This window comes from Bufo gargarizans, chromosome 3 (assembly GCF_014858855.1).
Source record: "Bufo gargarizans isolate SCDJY-AF-19 chromosome 3, ASM1485885v1, whole genome shotgun sequence".
Classification (NCBI taxonomy): Eukaryota; Metazoa; Chordata; class Amphibia; order Anura; family Bufonidae; genus Bufo; species Bufo gargarizans.
Genome location: NC_058082.1, coordinates 589,711,636 through 589,733,525, shown reverse-complemented (window position 1 = coordinate 589,733,525; position 21,890 = coordinate 589,711,636). Strand labels below are relative to the sequence as shown.

The following is a 21,890-nucleotide window of genomic DNA, read 5'->3' as shown; positions in this document are numbered from 1 at the left end:
CGGTAGAAGACTGTCAGTCATCAGCAGGTGGGCGGGAGAGCAGGAATTCATGAATAACCAGGACTCTTCTCAGGTGGCCGGGACTCTTTTCCAGGCCCAGTCTGCAAGGATTGTGATGTTGGTTCTCGGCAACGAACTTACTTTTAGCTCATGAGTGACACATCGCTGACATCAGCATTTCTGTCACTATTTTATATACTGCCCTCAGTGAGATCAGCATAAAGTTGAAGACAGGTTCCCTTTAAATCTAGGGTCAGTGTGAATTGATTCAGAGGAGGGGGCACAATCTGCCTTGCCCGGGCCCTGTACAGTTTAGAGGACAGGAGGCCCCAGGGAGCGGTGACTATGGCCTTTACCTTCGCCGCTCCTTGGTCCTCTTCTGCAAGTGTCTTCACCGGGGTTATTGGCATTTTGTTATGAGAGGATAGTCTAGTTATGCTTGACCCCTTAAATGTATAGTAATATTTTGAGGTATTATCGGTAATTTCGTAGTGTCTTCGCTGCATACAGCGTCAGGACATAGTGCAGCGCTGCCAACCATCCTGCCCCAAGTGTATTCTTTTTTGAAAACCAAAATATGGTCGCTAGTAGGGATGAGCGAATCGACTTCGGATGAAACATCCAAAGTCGATTCGCATAATATGTCATTTGAATACGCTCACTCCGTATAGTATTACAATGTATTGGCTCCTATGAGCCGAAGTTATTACTTCGCGAAGTCTGGTGAGGCTTCGCATAATAACTTCATAAATCAATTTATACTGTAAAAAAACATTTCCCGAACTCGGGTTCGGTTCCAAGTGGTCCGAGTTCAGGAAATGTTTTTTGTTTACAGTAGATATTGATTTATCACAAGATAAATCGCGAGACATCGCAAAGTAATAACTTTGGCTCATAGGAGCCAATACATTCTAATTAGAGATGAGCGAATTTCATATTTTGAAATTCGTTTGGTGGTAAAAGCAGTTACCACAGACCATAACTCAATTCTATGACGGAATGCCGTTATTCATTCCGTCATTATAGAAGTCTATGGCCTGCATGAACGGATCCGTCCAGTTCCGTTATGCAGGAGAGGACTTCTATTATGACGGAATGAATAACGAAATTAAGGGCATTCCGTCATAGAATTTCGTTATGGTCCGTGGTAACGGAATTCATAACCCAAACCTTGTACGCCGAACTTGAAAACAGAAGTTCGCTCATCCCTAACGGTCGCCCTACCTGTACATTCCTGGCCCGGTCTTCAAAATCGCATGCGGAAAAAAGCTTTGGCTGAACGAAGTGCAGTGCGGCCTCCCATTGAAAATAATAGGAGATGGTTTCAGAGCAGATTCGGCCTGATTTTTGACATAGCTGAAGCCAAAATCCTCCCTATCCACAGCACAACCACTGATTACACTTCTGCCATGTTTCTCTGGTGCAATGTAGGGGACATGAACACACACACTGCACTTAGGGGGCTACCAAAACCCAATTTTCAAGGAGGAGGACCTGCCCCAAACCAATTCTATTTTATAAGGATTACAGAATTAATTGGAAAGTAAATCTAACAGCCTCGTCTCACAGTGACAGTACAATCGCGTACTCACGGTTTGCAGCACTTCCTGGAGTGATGCTATTCACCGTGACGCCGGCAGGTGGCGCTAACATGGAACGCAAACAATGCCATTCCGCACACTGACAAATGTGCGGCTTCCTGTACTGATGTTCACCCTCCCGCCAGCAGATGGCGATAGAATGACGTCCAAACACCGGTAGATGGTGCCAGCGTACAACGCAGACGCTGCAGCTAATAACATGCTATTTACCACTGCAGCGGCAGATGGCGCTAACATACAAAAAACAAAGCCTGTATCAGCTGCAATTTCCTACTCGCCTGCAGGTGGCGCCAGTGGGGACCAACCATAGGAAAATGCGTTTGAGCAATGACGTGGATTGTCTTTCCGGTGCATGTGGTTGGGAAATGCCGTCTGTGGCCACACCTCATCACAGTGCAGCATCCCGTCGTCATCACATCGCGTCCGCCAGAGCCTGCTCTCTGCTGCTGTTTACGGAGCTTCTGTGAGGGAGGGGGGCAAGGGGAGGCTTCAGCCCCTGCTTGTGTCACCTTACTGTAGGTGAGTGTCCTACCCGGGGGAGGGGATGATGTGCAGAAGGCTGGGGGCGGCCATATGGGGGGCAGAGGGTGGAAAGTGCCATTGGTTAGCATGCAGGCGCTGTGGTACATTGTATCAGGCACATGGCTTCCTCCAGGAGCAGCAGGTACTTTGTTACATTGTATCAGAAGTCAGCGCCATCTGTTACAGGACCTCCTGGCCTTCCCCTATACCAGGCATGTCCAAACTGCAGCCCTCCAGCTGTTGCAAAACTACAACTCCCAGCATGCCCTAATGGCTGTAAGCTATCCAGGCATGCTGGGAGTTGTAGTTTTGCAACAGCTGGAGGGCTGCAGTTTGGACATGCCTGCCCTATATACATGCATGCTTGGCTGGGCTGAGCATTCATGTCTTCTCAATGGTAAGAGCGTAATAAGCTGTTCCCGTAAGAACAAAAGGATCAGGCATCAAAGTGTCAACATCATCATCTGTCGGGGAGGGATGGTACCAGGGGTGTACAGCCCATACGCATGCTATAGTCAACCAATCCTGCCGAAAACCACTTTTACGCTTAAAGGGGTATTCCGTTTTGTTAGATGTTAGTCCCTAACCACAAATTTAGAATAGATGGAGGTCCCTAACAGTCGTCCAAAATTAACGGAGAAGCAGGTTTGGCAAGTGCCCTGTTGGAGAGGCGGTGCACATGGCCGAGCTGCTGCTCTGCTCATTTTGGGGAGGACCTGAGAGGTATGGGTTCTCATGATCTGTTTTGAGACCACCAATCTAATAGTTAACTTCACAATCGGCAGGGCCGGTACCAGCACCCGGCATACCCGGGCACGTTTCTGGGGTCCACTCCTGGGGGGGGGGCACTGTGCTGCTATGAGCCCTTCCATCAATACAGATGAAAGCGCTCATTGCTGGAGCGCAGGGAGATACAGTCATTTCATTCACTAACTGCAGCTCCGGGGGTGTAGCTATCATGGAAGCCACTGCTTCGGGCCCTGAGGGCAGAAGGGGCCCAGGAGCAGGGCCGCAGAGTCATAATGGAGCAAGGGAACATCAACAGCATGCAGAGCCCGGGTGCTGCTGTCCCCGTTACAAGCTCCTGTGCTGCAGAGCTTCAGACACAGGACCTGCTGCCTGAGGAGGAGAGGCTCAGGGCTGGAGCAGCAGTGTGAAGACAGTCAGTGAGTGAGTCTGCACGGTGACTGTCTCTTCTGTGGGACAGGAGGGAAGAGATGTCAGGGAACTCTTCAAGCTGCTGCTGGATGCTGTAGTAGACCAGCAGCTTCATACTACTTAGGCCTCGTTCACACCAGCGTTCAGCCTTTCCGTTCTCCTGCTCCGTTATAAGAGCAGGAGAATGGAAAGGACGGATTGGGCACATAACTGAGCTGAACGGAGCCGACGGATCCCATAGACTATAATGGGGTCCGTTAGGTTTACGCTCAGAAGATGGTTTTGGAGCAGAGACAAAAGTCCTGCATGCACTACTTTCGTCTCCGCTCCAAAACCATCTTCTGAGCATAAACCTAACGGACCCCATTATAGTCTATGGGGTCCATAGGCTCCGCTCGCCTCAGTTATGTGCCTAATCCGTCCTTTCCGTTCTCCTGCTCTTATAACCAGAGCTCCTGTTCCACCCTCCTATCTCCTATTGCTGCCCTGCACAGACCTCCTGCCACTACTTCTTGTATGAATCCCCCTCAGGGCCCCTTCCATCTACTTGCTGTGTCCACCCCTCCTGTCCATCCAGGGCCCCGGGCCCCTGTCTCACTCCGCTGCCTCTCATTATTGTGGTGTGTAAACCTCATGCACCATAAGGACCTTCTAACATCACAGGGTCACGTGACTGTGCCCCATTATACCCTGTACTGTGCCCCTAGTCATTCCCTGTACAGTGCCCCCTCTACCCTGCATTGTGCCCTCTTACCACACTCTGTACAGTGCCCCTAGTCATTCCCTGTACTGTGCCCTCTTATACCCTTTTATCCGGTCACTGTATGGCAACAACTGTATCCCCTCTCCTGCCCACGTCACTTTTTTTTTTAGAACTGGCATGAGTGGGATAAAGTTGCAGATTGCAACGCAAAGGACCTTTGCGCCACAATCTTTGTCAGAAATACGCCTAATATAGGCCTGATGTGATGTAAACCCAGGGGGTTCGTACAAAAATTTGCTTTGGGGCCCAGTCAGTTCTAGCTAGTGAGGGCCTCTTACACAGTATAATGACCCTAGTGCCCCCCGTGTAAAATAATGATCCCCAACGACCCTCCATTCAGTAGAATGACCCCCAGTGACCAATTGGGGGGGGGGGGTGACTGAGGTTTATTATTCTGAATGGAGGGCCACTGGCAGGTCATTATACTGTGTGGGGGGTCATTATTAGTGTTGATCGCAAATATTCTAATTGCGAATTTATATCGCAAATATTGGCACTTTGAGAATTTGCGAATATCTAGAATATAGTGCTATATCTTCGTAATCGCAAATATTCTCCTTTTTTTTTTTTTTTTTTTTTCATCAAGTACCCATGATCCCTCACTGCTTCTTGCTTGTGGGCCAATGAGAAGGCTGCATTATCTTTGACTTGAGGATTTTTGCAATCAAGAAAATGACTGGAGATCACGAATTCGCAAATATGACGAATATTCGCGAAATAACCCGAATTCAAATATTGCCCTTGCCACTCATTACTGGTCATTATACTGTGTGAGGGCCATTGGGGGGGGGGGGCGCGGTCATATGCTGTGGGGGGGGGGGGCGGTCATATGCTGTGTGGGGGCCACTGGGGGGGGGCGGTCATATGCTGTGTGTGGGGGTCACTGGGGGGGTGGGGGTCAATATACTGCCTGTGGAGAGCCGCTAGGTGGGTGGGGGTCAATATACTGCGTGTGGAGGGCCGCTGGGTGGGGGTCAATATACTTAGTGTGGAGGGCCGCTGGGTGGGGATCAATATACTGCGTGTGGGGGGGGTCATATACTGTGTGGGAGGGGCCACTGTGTGTGTGTGTGTGTGTGGGGGGGGGTCAATATACTGTGTGGGGGGCCACTGGGGGTCTTTATATGGTGTGGACACTGGAGCTGTCATGCATCAGCCCTCTGGTAACAGTAGTGAATACAAATGTAAACAATACTATAAAAAAATCTTTAAAATGTTTAATATAAAAATGTCAAAATCAGAAAATATTAAAAATGTTAAACAATTAAAAATAATAAATATAACATGTAAAAAGTCCATACTAAATAAAAATTATAAAGCTGAAATATAAATAATAAATGTGGAAAATGATTCTAAAATTTTATTGTAAACTATAAGTCCAAATAGTAAATGTTCAAAATTTAAATAAAAAATGTAAACAATAAATACAAATACAGGTCCTTCTCAAAAAATTAGCATATTGTGATAAAGTTCATTATTTTCTGTAATGTACTGATAAACATTAGACTTTCATATATTTTAGATTCATTACACACAACTGAAGTAGTTCAAGCCTTTTATTGTTTTAATATTGATGATTTTGGCATACAGCTCATGAAAACCCAAATTTCCTATCTCAAAAAATTAGCATATTTCATCTGACCAATAAAAGAAAAGTGTTTTTAATACAAAAAAAGTCAACCTTCAAATAATTATGTTCAGTTCTGCACTCAATACTTGGTCGGGAATCCTTTTGCAGAAATGACTGCTTCAATGCGGCATTGCATGGAGGCAATCAGCCTGTGGCACTGCTGAGGTGTTATGGAGGCCCAGGATGCTTCGATAGCGGCCTTAAGCTCATCCAGAGTGTTGGGTCTTGCGTCTCTCAACTTTCTCTTCCCAATATCCCACAGATTCTCTATGGGGTTCAGGTCAGGAGCATTGGCAGGCCAATTGAGCACAGTAATACCATGGTCAGTAAACCATTTACCAGTGGTTTTGGCACTGTGAGCAGGTGCCAGGTCGTGCTGAAAAATGAAATCTTCATCTCCATAAAGCTTTTCAGCAGATGGAAGCATGAAGTGCTCCAAAATCTCCTGATAGCGGCTGCATTGACCCTGCCCTTGATAAAACACAGTGGACCAACACCAGCAGCTGACATGGCACCCCAGACCATCACTGACCGTGGGTACTCGACACTGGACTTCAGGCATTTTGGCAGTTCCCTCTCCCCAGTCTTCCTCCAGACTCTGGCACCTTGATTTCCGAATGACATGCAACAGTCCAGTGCTGCTTCTCTGTAGCCCAGGTCAGGCGCTTCTGCCGCTGTTTCTGGTTCAAAAGTGGCTTTACCTGGGGAATGCGGCACCTGTAGCCCATTTCCTGCACACGCCTGTACACGGTGGCTCTGGATGTTTCTACTCCAGACTCAGTCCACTGCTTCCGCAGGTCCCCCAAGGTCTGGAATCGGTCCTTCTCCACAATCTTCCTCAGGGTCCGGTCAACTCTTCTCGTTGTGCAGCGTTTTCTGCCACACTTTTTCCTTCCCACAGACATCCCACTGAGGTGCCTTGATACAGCACTCTGGGAACAGCCTATTCGTTCAGAAATTTCTGTGTCTTACCCTCTTGCTTGAGGGTGTCAATGATGGCCTTCTGGACAGCAGTCAGGTCGGCAGTCTTACCCATGATTGCGGTTTTGAGTAATGAACCAGGCTGGGAGTTTTTAAAAGCCTCAGGAATCTTTTGCAGGTGTTTAGAGTTAATTAGTTGATTCAGATGATTAGGTTAATAGCTCGTTTAGAGAACCTTTTCATGATATGCTAATTTTTTGAGATAGGAAATTTGGGTTTTCATGAGCTGTATGCCAAAATCATCAATATTAAAACAATAAAAGGCTTGAACTACTTCAGTTGGTGTGTAATGAATCTAAAATATATGAAAGTCTAATGTTTATCAGTACATTACAGAAAATAATGAACTTTATCACAATATGCTAATATTTTGAGAAGGACCTGTATATAAATATAAAAGCTACATAATATAAATATGTAAACTATAAAAATCGCCTAGTGAAAATAAATTATATAAAATTAATATCTAAAATAAAAATGGCCGCTCCAGTGTCCACAGGTGTAGTGATGACGAGGCTGTTGCCCAGCCCCTTAAAGGGCCACTAACCTTGCAGGCTCTCTTCTCACCATGTGTTGTGTAAATACAAGCTATTGCTCCCTGTAATCAGTCATTTCAGTGGAGAAGATGACTGTGGGGCAGGAGAATACAGTCATTCCAGGGCTGATAGAGGATGACTGTATGACAGGAGAATATAATCTATTGCTACCGGTTATCCGGCATTTCAGGCTGTCGAAATGTTAACACTAGTGTTTCTCAGGTGTCTGAAGTACAGGTATTGCGGAAACTGCTGTGCTCCCCATTGATCTCTACTTTGTCATGTATCTTCAGTGCTTATATATGATTTTTCATATGGTGGTTTTGGAGGTCAAATGTGCAGTAAATCTGCCTAGTCACACCATGATATTGGATGCGGGGCCTTTCGGTTACAGCTAGAATTCTATAAAAAAATTTAAGTGCAAAAATATTACAAAATAGCGCTACAATAAAATTAATCTAATGCTAAAATAAAATGTAAAAAAAATTAAAGGTTAGTTCTACAATATGAATAGGCTAATGCTATGGTAAATGAAAAAATGTTAAAATAAAGTGCAAAAATATTGAAAAATAACGCTACAATAAAATTAATCTAATAAAAATGCTAAAATAAAATGTCAAAAGATATAAAGAGTTTTAATAGTCTGATAAGAGCTTGATAGAACCTTTGATATAATCTTATTTGTAAAGATATTAAAACGTGTGTTCTGACTAGATCATATTAGGACGTCTCCTGACGTGCTTTTTGAGAACTGTTTAGCTTTAAAGGGATTCTGTCACCAGGTTTTAGCATATTAGGCTGTCACCATTGCCATGTACAATAAACTACCTTTTTTCCTGCTGTGGTCTTTTTATCGTTTCATGGTGTCATTTTGATAAAAAAAAAGCTATTTTTATTATGCAAATGAACCTCCAAGGTGCCCAGAGGGGCGTTATTCTTCTTCTCTTGAGCCCAGTAACTCCCCCTTGCAGTGCCCAGCCCGCCTTAATTTCCAGCCCGAGCACGCCTCCTCATCAAGAAATATCCTCCAACAGCTGAGGTGAACGCCGCCGCCCCCTCCGCTACGTCATCTAATACATTACAGCTAAGCCCCTGGCTTCTTCCTTTCGGCCGGTGGAAATCTCGCGCAGGCGCAGTAACGCCGACTGCCTGCGCCTGTGCGATCATAAAGCTCCTGAAGGCAACAGCCTCAAAAGTGTCACTGGGCATGCGGCAGATACATAATCAAAGTCTATAAATACTGTTTTCTGTTACAAATAGTTACATACAGGGATGCTGTTTTTATATGCTGTGGCAAAACATGGTTATAAAATTACTTATCAATATTTATAATATTATTAAGCCCTTCCCGACACATGACATACTACGTCATGGGAACCACTGCGTTTGAAGTAATAGTATGTCATGGTGATCGCGCGGGCACCGGAGTGGTGCGCACGATCACTGCAGGGGCCTGGTAGCCGGGCCCCTGCTGTATCCTCCGGCATCGCTGTAAAAGCCGATGCCGGCCGATTAACCCCTTCTATGCCGCGCTGACCGCGTCATAGAAGGGGTTTGTGTCGGGTGAGTGAGCGCATCGAGTCCCCGCACTGCTGTGGCGGGGACTCGATGCGTGACAAGGCAGCCCGATGTCTTGCACGGCATTGGGAACTTCCTTCTACGGGAGCCGAGGAGATCCAGCCTCAGGCCCGGTCTCCTAGGCAACCTGTTAGTGTATGACTCAGTGTCATACACTAACAAGCAATGCATTACAATACAGATGTAAATAAAAAAAAATATAGCTCTCAGAACATGGAGACACTAAAACATCATTTATTTTTGTTTCAAACCTGCTATTATTGTGTAAGTGAAATACATAAAAAAAAAATACATTTTAGGTATAAAATAAACTGTAAAAAAACAAACAAAACATTTTTGTCACATTACATCACAAAAATTGCAACACCAAGTGATCAAAAAGGTGTATGTCCCCCAAAATAGTACCAATCAGACTGTCACCTCATCCTGCAAAAAATGAGACCCTACTTAAGAGAATCGGTCAAAAAATAAAAAAGCTATGGCTCTCAGACTATGGATGCTAAAATGTCATTATTCTGGCTTCAAAAATGCTATTATTGTGTAAAAAGTTAAATAAATAAGAAAAAGTAGACACATTAGGTGATTCCACGTCTGTAACTATCTGCTCTCTAAAAAATTCACATGACCTAATCCCTCAGGTATACGCTGTAAAAATAAATAAAAACTGCGCCAAAACAACCAATTTTTTACCCATAAAGTATAATAATGAATGATCAAAAAAATCATATGTACCAATAAAACTGGCACCTTATCCCGTAGTTTCCAAAATGTGGTCACTTTCTTGAGTTTCTACTGTAGGGGTGCATCAGGGGGGCTTTAAATGGGACATGGCATCTAAAAACCAGTTCAGCTAAATCTGCCTTCCAAAAACCATACATTGTTCCTTTCCTTCTGCGCCCTGCCGTGTGCCTGTACAGCAGTTTACGATGACATGTGGGGTGTTTCTGTAAACCGCAGAATCAGGGTGATAAATATTGCATTTTATTTGGCTGGTAACCCTTGCTTTGCTACTGGAAAAAGTTGATTAAAATGTAAAATCTGCCAAAAAAGTGAAATTCAGAAATTTTTATCTTTTTCCATTAATTCTTGTGGAACACCTAAAGGGTTAACAAGGTTTGTAAAATCAGTTTTGCATACCTTGAGGGGTATAGTTTCTAAAATGGGGTAATTTTTGTGTGGTTTCTATTATGTAAGCCTCAAAGTGACCAGACCTGAACTGGTCCTTAAAAAGTGGGTTTTGGTAATTTTCCAAAAAAATTCAAGATTTGCTTCCAAGCTTTGTAACGTCACCAAAAAATAAAATGTAATTTTCAAAATGATCCAAACATGAAGTAGACATATGGGAAATGTAAGGTAATAACTATTATGAGGTATCACTATCCATTATAGAAGTAGAGAAATTTGGGAATTTTTCACAAAGGTGAAATATATTGACTCAAGTTTGATTATCATGAAGTACAATCTCAGAATGGCTTGGATAAGTAAAAGTGTTCCAAAGCTATTACCACATAAAGTGGGAAAAATGGCCTGGGCAGAAGGTGAAAACAGGCCCGGGGTTGATGGGGTTAAACACGATCGTATATAATTAAACATAATGAAAGGTTTAGAAATACTGTTTTCTGCTACAAATTGATACAGCCATGCTGTTTTTATACAAAGTGGCAAAATATGGTTTTAGATGGGTAGATATGATTTGGTAGATATATAGATGGCTATAGATAGATAGATAGATATACAGTACAGACCAAAAGTTTGGACACACCTTCTCATTCAAAGAGTTTTCTTTATTTTCATGACTATGAAAATTGTAGATTCACACTGAAGGCATCAAAACTATGAATTAACACATGTGGAATTATATACATAACAAAAAAGTGTGAAACAACTGAAAATATGTCATATTCTAGGTTTTTCAAAGTAGCCACCTTTTGCTTTGATTACTGCTTTGCACACTCTTGGCATTCTCTTGATGAGCTTCAAGAGGTAGTCACCTGAAATGGTCTTCCAACAGTCTTGAAGGAGCTCCCAGAGATGCTTAGCACTTGTCGGCCCTTTTGCCTGAAGACAAAGATTGTTCACCATTATGGTTTAGGGGAAGGATACAGAAAGCTGTCTCAGAGATTTCCGCCGTCTGTTTCCACAGTTAGGAACATATTGAGGAAATGGAAGACCACAGGCTCAGTTCAAGTTAAGGCTCGAAGTGGCAGACCAAGAAAAATCTCGGATAGACAGAAGCGACGAATGGTGAGAACAGTCAGAGTCAACCCACAGACCAGCACCAAAGACCTACAACATCATCTTGCTGCAGATGGAGTCACTGTGCATCGTTCAACCATTCGGCGCACTTTACACAAGGAGATGCTGTATGCGAGAGCGATGCAGAGGAAGCCTTTTCTCCTCTCACAGCAAAAAAAGTGCCGCTTGAGGTGGGCTAAAGCACATTTGGACAAGCCAGCTTCATTTTGGAATAAGGTGCTGTGGACTGATGAAACTAAAATTGAGTTATTTGGCCATAACAAGGGGCGTAATGCATGGAGGATAAAGAACACAGCATTCCAAGAAAAACACCTGCTACCTACAGTAAAATATGGTGGTGGTTCCATCATGCTGTGGGGCTGTGTGGCCAGTGCAGGGACTGGGAATCTTGTCAAAGTTGAGGGACGCATGGATTCCACTCAGTATCAGCAGATTCTGGAGACCAATGTCCAGGAATCAGTGACCAAGCTGAAGCTGCGCTGGGGCTGGATCTTTCAACAAGACAACGACCCTAAACACTGCTCAAAATCCACTAAGGCATTTATGCAGAGGAACAAGTACAACGTTCTGGAATGGCCATCTCAGTCCCCAGACCTGAATATAATTGAAAATCTGTGGTGTGACTTAAAGAGAGCTGTCCATGCTCGGAAGCCATCAAACCTGAATTAACTAAAGATGTTTTGTAAAGAGGAATGGTCCAAAATACCTTCAACCAGAATCCCGACTCTCATTGGAACCTACAGGAAGCGTTTAGAGGCTGTAATTTCTGCAAAAGGAGGATCTACTAAATATTGATTTCATTTCTTTGTTGTGGTGCCCAAATTTATGCACCTGCCTAATTTTGTTTAAACAATTATAGCACACTTTCTGTAAATCCAATAAACTTCATTTCACTTCTCAAATATCACTGTGTGTGTCTCCTATATGATAGATTTAACTGACATTTTTTATCGTAACAACCAACGATTTATACTGGAAAATCATGACGATTAACAAGGTTGCCCAAACTTTCGCATCCCACTGTATATAGCTAGATATGCGCTAGAAAGATGGATAGATAATATATTTGATAGATGGAAAGATAGGCGATATATAGATATTGCCAATATTTATAATATTATTAAATATGATAGTATATAAAATACGGTAGTGTAGAAAAGTTTTTAGATTTCACCTAGAACCGGCCCTGCTGCAGCCCATTGAATAGTATAACCCAGGGCTCAACAAATCCCAGGTCGCCATGGCGATCAGGAATTTTGTCCTGGAGCCTGGGTATTTGCCCTCACATGGCTGCCCCCAGAAGGAGTTACCAGGGCGCGGAGAGTGGGGTGGACAGGATGGCATCGGGGGAGCGGAGGAGGTAGGTAGGACGCAGTGGGTCCGCATCATGTGGGCGTTCCTTCTCCCTGGCTGTAGAGCTGTCCAATCGCAATGCAGGGAGAAGGAACGCCCAGGGGAGAAGCTGATGTCTCCTCCCCATTGCTCCGATAGTAATTAGCATATGGAGCAGGAGACAGTAATGGGGCACAGCGGGCGAACGGAGCGGTGCTCAGGAATAATAGTAAGTGCAGGGACATCTCTGGGCGCCGCTCTGTGTAGCCTAATACTTGGTCTGGACCCATATAATATAACACATAATACAGGAGGCAGGTTCCGGCAGCAGAATCACATAGCCGGCATCCTGCCTCTGACAGGGAGCTGCGATCAGCGGCAGTTAACCCCTCAGGTGTGGCACCTGAGGGGTTAACTGCTGCTGATCTGCTGCCAGTACCCGCCTCCTGTATTGAGGGTTAATTATCATTGGTGGCGCAGTGCGCACCCCCCCACCCCATTAAAATCATTGGTGGCACAGTGCGCCCTCCCCTCTCAACCCCCCAGTATTAAAATCATTGGTGGCAGTGGCCACAGGGTCCCCTCTCCTTCTCATTGGTGGCAATGGCCACAGGGTCCCCTCTCCTTCTCATTGGTGGCAATGGCCACAGGGTCCCCTCTCCTTCTCATTGGTGGCAATGGCCACAGGGTCCCCTCTCCTTCTCATTGGTGGCAATGGCCACAGGGTCCCCTCTCCTTCTCATTGGTGGCAATGGCCACAGGGTCCCCTCCTCTTCATTGGTGGCAGTGGCGGCTTTTGATCGGAGCCCCAGCAGTGTAATCCTGGGGCTCCGATCGGTTACCATGGCAGCCAGGATGCTACTGAAGCCCTGGCTGCCATGGTAACATCCCTGCTGCTGTGTACACAAAGCACAGGGCAGCAGGGAGAGTGTGAGGTCCTATTCACCCTAATAGAGCTCTATTAGGGTGAATAGGACAAGGGATGAAAAGATCCCAGGTTCTGGCCCCTAAGGGGGGAAATAGTTGTTAAATAAAAAAATAAAAAACACTAAAATATTAAGTATAAATCACCCCCTTTCCCAATTTCACATATAAAATATATAAACAATAAATAAATAAACATATCACATATTGCCACGTCAGAAAAGCAAAAATTATTAAAATATAAAAAAAATCTATGCGGTGAACGCCGGAACAGGAAAATTTTTATCAAACTGCGCGATTCGCCATTTTTAAATAATGCGGAATGCACGTGGCTTTTTTTTTTTTCACGTGGTATCAAGTATCGCAATACTTTTTTATGGTATCGAAATCGAATCAAAAATTTGGTATCGCAACAACTCTACTCTGTACACTGCCACTGTATATGTTAATGCCAATGTTGTTTGGTTCTAGACTTCTTTATATGTTAATTTAAGAGGTGTTATTTTTGTCGCTGAAAATAAGGCTTTATAAGGTAAAAAAAAAAAGCGGCTCCAAACTTTTTTAGCTGGCTCCTAGATTCCAAGGAAATTTGTCAAGCCCTGGGGTAACCTATGTATATGACGTGTGAACCACGTGTTCCCCATACATACATATGTACAGTCCCTCTGTATGTATCTGCAGATGCTTTCCATTCTTACACATGTCTCTTTTTGTTTCAGAAATGACGACTGTATGTACTGAATTCGGCATGCGCACTACTCGACTCATACCGGGCAGATGTGAATGGGTAAGTGGCAGACTCGAAATCGAAATGTAGAATCCGTGAAATTTATGTCAACTCGGTGTAATTAAAATCCGTTCTTTGTGCTGTGACTTCCCGGTCAGGATCCCCTATGGAAGGATTGTGCTTTAGGGCTCATGCATACGACCATATTTATTTTGCAGTCTGCAAAACACAGATCCGCAAAAAATACGGATGACGTCCGTGTGCATTCCGCATTTTGCAGAACGGAACAGCTTGGCCATAATCCAGTCCTATCCATTTCCGTATTTTTGCTGCCCCCATTGAAGTGAATGGTTTCCCATACGGGCTGCAAAAAAAAAAAAAAAAAAACTGACACTGAAACAAAATACGTTTGTGTGCATGAACCCTTAGAGGGGGGAAAAGCTTTCGATGTGCAAACTTAATATGTTTATTGAGGGGGGGAGGGGGTTACAGTATCCAAAACTTTGTAAACTATAAAATTCCGGTATCCAGTAAATTCTTTTTTATTTTTTACATTGCATGGCATCTGAGAAATACATTTGCCATGGCGTATATGTTAAATGGAGGCCATAAATGTGATGTGAACTGTCACAGTAGAACAAGTGATCTAACCATTGTTGAAGCTGCTTTTAATTAAAGCATTTAAGATATTCTCTGGTGCTCCAAATCAAGGTACCCCAAGGGGTTAATAGCCACGCGTGGCAGAGACCTACGCTGACACAAAGGCAGGTCAAAGACAGGCTCTCTCTTTATTACAATGAGTAAAGCCGTTTATACGTCTTCAGGGGGGGGCGTCCCCTCTGAGGCTCATGCCATTATTTCATTGGCTAAGAAGGAAAAGAAGATAACACTTGGCTTCTGCGCGGTGTGCACTGTCTTACAAACTTTGGTATGTGAAGTTAATGTAAACATCTGTGTGCTAGCGCCATCTTGTAATCTATGCAACATTAATTCTGCATACGTCATATGACGCACCTCAAGGAGGTGCTTTATTATAGGCAATAAGTATACATGGGTATCATCTAACGAAGTAATTGGCATAAGCATTCTTCTACAGTCCATACGTCATTCTTGACGCATCTGTGGGAGAAGTGAGGGGCCTCCTGCAGCTTCCATCCCGCTTGAATTGCTCTTCAGTGTAGAATAAACAGACAGTAAGAAGCAAAGGGAGAGGGGAGGCAGTTTCAAGCAGATACATACAAATAATCTCTGGTTATGTAGTCCTTGGAACAGGATAGAATGATATTCACACATCTCTATCACCATGTTGTTTGCAATGCTCCAGATCTTAAAATTGAGGGGGTCATTTATTAAAACTGGCTTTTTAGACGCCAGTCTTAATAACCCCTATAGCTGGCGGTGGATCTGCTGGAGTTATGAAGAAGTGCCGGCCTCTCAATAACTTCGGTGTATCCAGCACCAGTCTAAATATACGCCAGCTGTCATACATCAGACTATTTTTTTACACCTAAAACAGGCATAAAAAATGAACGAGACCGAGCCTTCCACGCCAGGTCCACTTGTTTTAGACCTGGCGTGAGCAGGGAAAAGTTGCAGATTGCGGCGCAAATATCCCTTGGGCCGCAATCTGCGCCAGAAATACACCTAATATAGACGTATTTCTGGATAGTAAATGACCCACTTAGTCTAGGGGTAAAAGAATGAGGCGTGGTGGTATGCGAGTCTTCCTCCACCTCTTCCAACTCCAAATGGCAGAAGACCTTCTTTATTAGCACCCTTACAACTTAAAAATACAAATGAGCCAATAGGTTTGTGGCGTGGTTTAAAAAAAGGGTGATGTATTTATCCTCATAGTATAACGTACATCCGGACACAATTGGCATACTCCAGGCGGGAAAACCAGAACAGAGGAATTCCTTTTGTCTACGTACTTCTCCTCTGTAGCTGTCTAGCTTTTATACCAAATAGTGCAGCCCAGGTATATCCAAGATTTAATTATCTTTATATTATTCCACTATATCAGAACATAATGTCAGGTGGCAGTTTTAACTTTTCAGATGTGGGTTCAGTGTAAAGCATGGTGGAGGGTTAGCAGCATCCTAAGAATCTGAGTCAGAAACAGGGTTTCCAACTGTTCAGACACTTCTGGACAGTCCATAAAAATAGGAGATTTTTTTTTTCCTGTGTCTGTGATTTATTTTATTTTCTCCGGCTCCTCCACAACGGCACTCTCAGGAGGGTGTCCCCACCTCCCCAGGACAGGAAACAACGTAGAAGATCAAAGTTTAAAAGGCCCCCTCCCTTAACCTGCTTCAGTTGTTGTTTACTGTCCTCGGGATCGCGTGGAAGCTGCTCCTGCGGTGTCAGGAGATCAAGTCATTTCGCACGGTCTATTATTATTGCCCCATTCTGGGAGGGCTGGTGCAGAGGACTGGTACAGAAGGAGTCTGGAGCCTCTATTCCCGCTCCTTAGGCATAAGCCCTTCAGTGAAGGCAACCCCGGGCAGCCGTTCCATCTCATGGCGGGGAACGAGGGATCGTGCGCATGCGCAAACAGGTGGGAGCTCTGTAGGCTGAGAGTTCTGTTAACCAGACCTCTGTGCGTCACTTCCGCCAGCGCATGACGTCAGAGGGTTGGCGGATATCAGGGGAGATGTCAGCAGGAAGGAACGCTGTAGTTCCAGCGTCTTCCTGACACGTGCAGCATGTCAGCTGCACTGGAAGTGCCGGATATGTCCCGCAAGCCTGTGGATCCTTCTACCGCCCAGAGCCCGGTAAGCCTCCTTCCTAACAAGCTCTTTTTATCTCCAGGGAATACTAATCGATCCATATTTGGACGACTTTCTGGTGGCAGCTCCGTCCCTCCAAGATCTCCAAGCTCCTTTACGTGTTGTAAAAAAAAAATTACTGGAAGTAGGCTGGTTAATAAACGAAGAGAAGTCAGACCTAGTTCCCAGTCAACAAAAGGTATTTTTGGGAGTCATGCTAGATTCCCACAATCTTATGTCCTTCCTCCCGCAAGAAAAACAAACCTCTCTCTCTCTCTCTCTCAAAAGGTGGCTCTATTCTGCGAGTCCAAAATAGTGTCCATCAGAGATATCATGACGCTGTTGGGCCATTTAACTTGCGCAATCCCTGCAGTCAGGTGGGCACAGCATCATACAAGAATGCTGCAGATGTTCCTCCTAAAGTCCTCAGATGGAAAGCAGGAGACTTTAGACAAAAGAATAAAAATCCCTTTAAGTGTAAAACGGTGTCTCCTTTGGTGGAGAATAAAGAAAAATCTTCAAAGAGGTGTGTTCTGCCAACATACAAATAAAATGGTTATTACAACTGACGCCAGCGGTCTAGGTTGGGGAGGCCACACGCAAGATCAAGCAGTACAGGGTGTTCGGAGCCAAAAAATGGCAGGAGCATCTTCAAATCTAAAAGAACTCATGGCGGTATTCAAAGTACTACTTTCTCTACAGTCAACTGTAAGATTTCAACATGTAAAAATTCTGTCCGACAACGCCACTACCGTGGCTTATTTAAATCGGCAAGGGGTTACAAAAAGCAAGGCACTGCAAGATCTTTCAAGAATGATTTTTTTGCTGGGCCGAAAAGAACATAAAGACCCTGACAGCAGTTCATCTAAGAGGCAAGGAAAACACAATAGCAGACTATCTCAGCAGGAGAAGTCTGAAAGGAGGAGAGTGGTCGCTAGACCCAGAAATGTTCAAAGAAATATCATAAAAGTGGGGAACACCGATCATAGACCTTTTCTCGGATCGGAAAAACAGGTCGAGAAATTTGGTTCCCTCTCCGTTTGGGATCAGCCTCTGATAATAGACTCTCTGTCTTCACCATGGCCAAAGGGTCTTTACGCTTTCCCGCCTTTTAGTCTAATTCCAATGGTATTAATGGAGGAAAAGGCGCAATTGATACTGATCGCCCCCTTCTGGCCGAAAACATCCTGGTTTCCTCTCCTGTTTGATCTGTCGGGGGAAGGGGGGGGGATTCTGCTCCCTTCCATCCTATCCAGGTCTACTGCGTCAGGGCCCAGTGTTCCATCCAAGTGTATACCAGTTGCACCTAACAGTCTGGAGAATGAACAAATTCTACTAAAACAAAAAGGTCTTTCAGAACAGGTAATTTCCACTCTTTTATATAGTAAAAAAGTTACAACTTCAAAAATCTATTCAAGAACATGGCAAACCTTCTTAAGATTTGCAGGGAGTAGATGGAATCTCAGTCAAGATCCCGACATTCCCCTTATATTGGATTTTCTTCAGTCCGGTCTAGACAAGGGGCTCAGACCAAGCACCCTTAAAGTGCAGATCTCGGCACTTAGCAATTTTCTGGAAATAAAGCTGGCAGATCTACCTCCTGATAAAGAGATTTCTAAAAAGTGCAACAAGAAAGTTCCTGTTTGTTCTTTGCACTATTCCACCTTGGGATTTGAACCTAGTGCTGGAAGTTCTGATGGATGTGCCCTTTGAACCCTTACACACTATCCCGCTAAAACGTTTTAACTTTAAAAAACACCTTTTTATTGGCAATTACATCAGCCAGGTGGGGGAGATGCAAGCCTTTTCCTCTAAGGCACCTTACCTCACGGTGTTGGAGGACAGTATTGTTCTAAGGTTTCTACCTAAGGTGGCTTCAAAATTTCATTGTCAGCAGGAAGTATCCCTTCCATCCTTTTTTGCCCAAATCCATCTTGAAAAATATAACCTGGACGTAAGACGGTGTGCATTAACCTACCTGGAGGTCTCCAAAGAGTTCAAGAGCTCAGATCACCTTCTTCAATATCAAGGTCAGCATAAAGGATCAGCAGCAAGCAAGAGTACCATCGCACAATGGATCAGAAATGCCATTGAATTCTGTTATCTTCACAAAGACTTGACTCCCCCCTATGGGGATTAAAGCTCACTCCACCATGTCGCTGTCGGCCTCATGGGCAGAAAATGTGTCTGCGTCTGTGGACCAGATATGCAGGGCAGCCATGTGGGCACACCCAAATACTTTTTTCAAACAGTAAGTTGGACGTACTCCATAACCATGATTTATCTTTTGGCAGAAAAGTTTTTTCTGCGGTAGTCCCACCCTGAAAGACTTTTATTTCTGTTACCCCTCCGGAGAGTGCCATTGTGGAGGCGCCGGGGAAAAGGGTTAATTGCTCTCATTGGTAATTGGATTTTCCAATAGCCTCCACAATGGCACTGGAGTTCCCCAGCCCTTATTATTTCATGTACAGTACAGACCAAAAGTTTGGACACACCTTCTGATTCAAAGAGTTTTCTTTATTTTCATGACTATGAAAATTGTAGATTCACACTGAAGGCATCAAAACTATGAATTAACACATGTGGAATTATATACATAACAAACAAGTGTGAAACAACTGAAAATATGTCATATTCTAGGTTCTTCAAAGTAGCCACCTTTTACTTTGATTACTGCTTTGCACACTCTTGGCATTCTCTTGATGAGCTTCAAGAGGTAGTCACTTGAAATGGTTTTCACTTCACAGGTGTGCCCTGTCAGGTTTAATAAGTGGGATTTCTTGCCTTATAAATGGGGTTGGGACCATCAGTTGCGTTGTGGAGAAGTCAGGTGGATACTGTTAGCTGCTTTTTTCTTGCCATAATACAAATTCTAAGTAAAGAAAAACGAGTGGCCATCATTACTTTAAGAAATGAAGGTCAGTCAGTGCGAAAAATTGGGAAAACTTTGAAAGTGTCCCCAAGTGCAGTCACAAAAACCATCAAGCCCTACAAAGAAACTGGCTCACATGCGGACCACCCCAGGAAAGGAAGATCAAGAGTCACCTCTGCTGCGGAGGATAAGTTCATCCGAGTCACCAGCCTCAGAAATCGCAGGTTAACAGCAGCTCAGATTAGAGACCAGGTCAATGCCACACAGAGTTCTAGCAGCAGACACATCTCAAGAACAACTGTTAAGAGGAGACTGTGTGAATCAGGCCTTCATGGTAGAATATCTGCTAGGAAACCACTGCTAAGGACAGGCAACAAGCAGAAGAGACTTGTTTGGGCTAAAGAACACAAGGAATGGACATTAGACCAGTGGAAATCTGTGCTTTAGTCTGATGAGTCCAAATTTGAGATCTTTGGTTCCAACCACCGTGTCTTTGTGCGACGCAGAAAAGGTGAACGGATGGACTCTACATGCCTGGTTCCCACCGTGAAGCATGGAGGAAGAGGTGTGGGGGTGCTTTGCTGGTGACACTGTTGGGGATTTATTCAAAATTGAAGGCATACTGAACCAGTATGGCTACCACAGCATCTTGCAGCGGCATGCTATTCCATCCGGTTTGCGTTTAGTTGGACCATCATTTATTTTTCAACAGGACAATGACCCCAAACACACCTCCAGGCTGTGTAAGGGCTATTTGACCATGAAGGAGAGTGATGGGGTGCTCCACAGTCACCGGACCTTAACCCGATCGAGATGGTTTGGGGTGAGCTGGACTGCAGAGTGAAGGCAAAAGGGCCAACAAGTGCTAAGCATCTCTGGGAACTCCTTCAAGACTGTTGGAAGACCATTTCAGGTGACTACCTCTTGAAGCTCATCAAGAGAATGCCAAGAGTGTGCAAAGCAGTAATCAAAGCAAAAGGTGGCTACTTTGAAGAACCTAGAATATGACATTTTCAGTTGTTTCACATTTTTTTGTTATGTATATAATTCCACATGTGTTAATTCATAGTTTTGATGCCTTCAGTGTGAATCTACAATTTTCATAGTCATGAAAATAAAGAAAACTCTTTGAATGAGAAGGTGTGTCCAAACTTTTGGTCTGTACTGTATGATTTTTCAGTGTTTTGCAGTCCGCAAAAAACAGAATGCACACGGAACATCTGGCCCCTAATAGAACAGTACTATCCTTGTCCGTTATGCGGACAATAGGACATGTTCTATCTTTGAACGGAAAAACGGAAACTGAATGCATACGGAGTACATTCGTCCACGATGACGGCTTAACCATGAGATTGACCCCTTGACCTCTGTAGGGGCAGGAACAGAGTTTAAAAGGCTACCGCCCACTCACCCTCAGTGTTTCCTGTCCCTTTGGGGCACCTCCCGAAGAGACCTCCTGCGGGAGGTGAAGATTTTTTATTTTTACCTGTGTTAGGCTTTTCCTCTGCCCTCCTGCGGGTTTATTCTAAAGCTGGGCAGAGGAGGACATATAGGAGTAGATCTCGTCCCTGTAAATCGGGGGCCTGTTATCGGTCCTCATGCGCAGGGTCCTCCTTCCCTCTTTCGGTGAAGCTGACTGCGCAAATACAGGACATGCTGCACGCCGACCGCAGCACGAGGCCGCAGCGCTGTACTTTGTTTCCGGGGGGAGCGGAGCTTGAAACACACGTTGGCGCTCTGATGACGTCAGACGCGACGCCAGCCTGTAAAAAGCGGCAGATTCAAACATCACACCGCTGCCTCCAGAGTGGTGTTTCCTTCTCCATAGGATGTTGGCCCCTGATGCCCCTGCAGGCCAGATGGATCCTACAGACCCCCCCCCCCCCCCCCCCCCCCCCTCCTCAGCTACTCCAACCCTCTGGGGAGTATGTGTATCACTTTTGACATGCTTATGTGTATGGTCTCCTGATACCTGGTTGCTCCTCTCTCTTATAGGGAGTAAAAGAGCCGAGAGTTAAATCCAGAGTCTCTAGATGTACGACTTGTACCAAGAGACTTCCCGAAAACCATAAAAAGAAGCTCTGTCAATCTTGTATTAATGAGCTTGTAAAAGGAGAGCAACCATCGATCCTTATGGAAGTAAAATTCATGATCCAGAACGAAATAAAATCCTCCCTGGCCTCCCTCAGATCCGTTCCACCTGCAAAAAAAATCAAAGATGTCCGTTCAATCCTGCTCTGAA

The 21,890-nt window shown here is 44.5% G+C and overlaps 2 protein-coding genes across 3 annotated transcripts in view; one reads left to right on the top strand and one right to left on the bottom strand.

The window, feature by feature from the left end:
• LOC122932964 (phosphatidylinositol glycan anchor biosynthesis class P) overlaps positions 1 to 1,611 on the bottom strand; it is a 37,387-nt gene extending 35,776 nt beyond the window's left edge. Inside the window, exon 1 of the mRNA XM_044287659.1 lies at positions 1,593 to 1,611. The gene's annotated coding sequence lies outside the window, so the exon portion shown is untranslated. The remainder of the gene's footprint in view (positions 1 to 1,592) is intronic.
• Positions 1,612 to 1,981: 370 nt separating this feature from the next.
• Positions 1,982 to 21,890, top strand: part of TTC3 (tetratricopeptide repeat domain 3) — a 188,632-nt gene continuing 168,723 nt past the window's right edge. Inside the window, exons 1-2 of one of the 2 annotated variants that reach the window (XM_044284379.1) lie at positions 1,982 to 2,120; positions 14,001 to 14,068. In XM_044284379.1, the coding sequence (XP_044140314.1) occupies positions 14,003 to 14,068 (66 nt within the window). In that variant the 5' untranslated portion in view covers positions 1,982 to 2,120; positions 14,001 to 14,002. The remainder of the gene's footprint in view (positions 2,121 to 14,000; positions 14,069 to 21,890) is intronic. The other variant, XM_044284380.1, reaches the window with a different exon arrangement.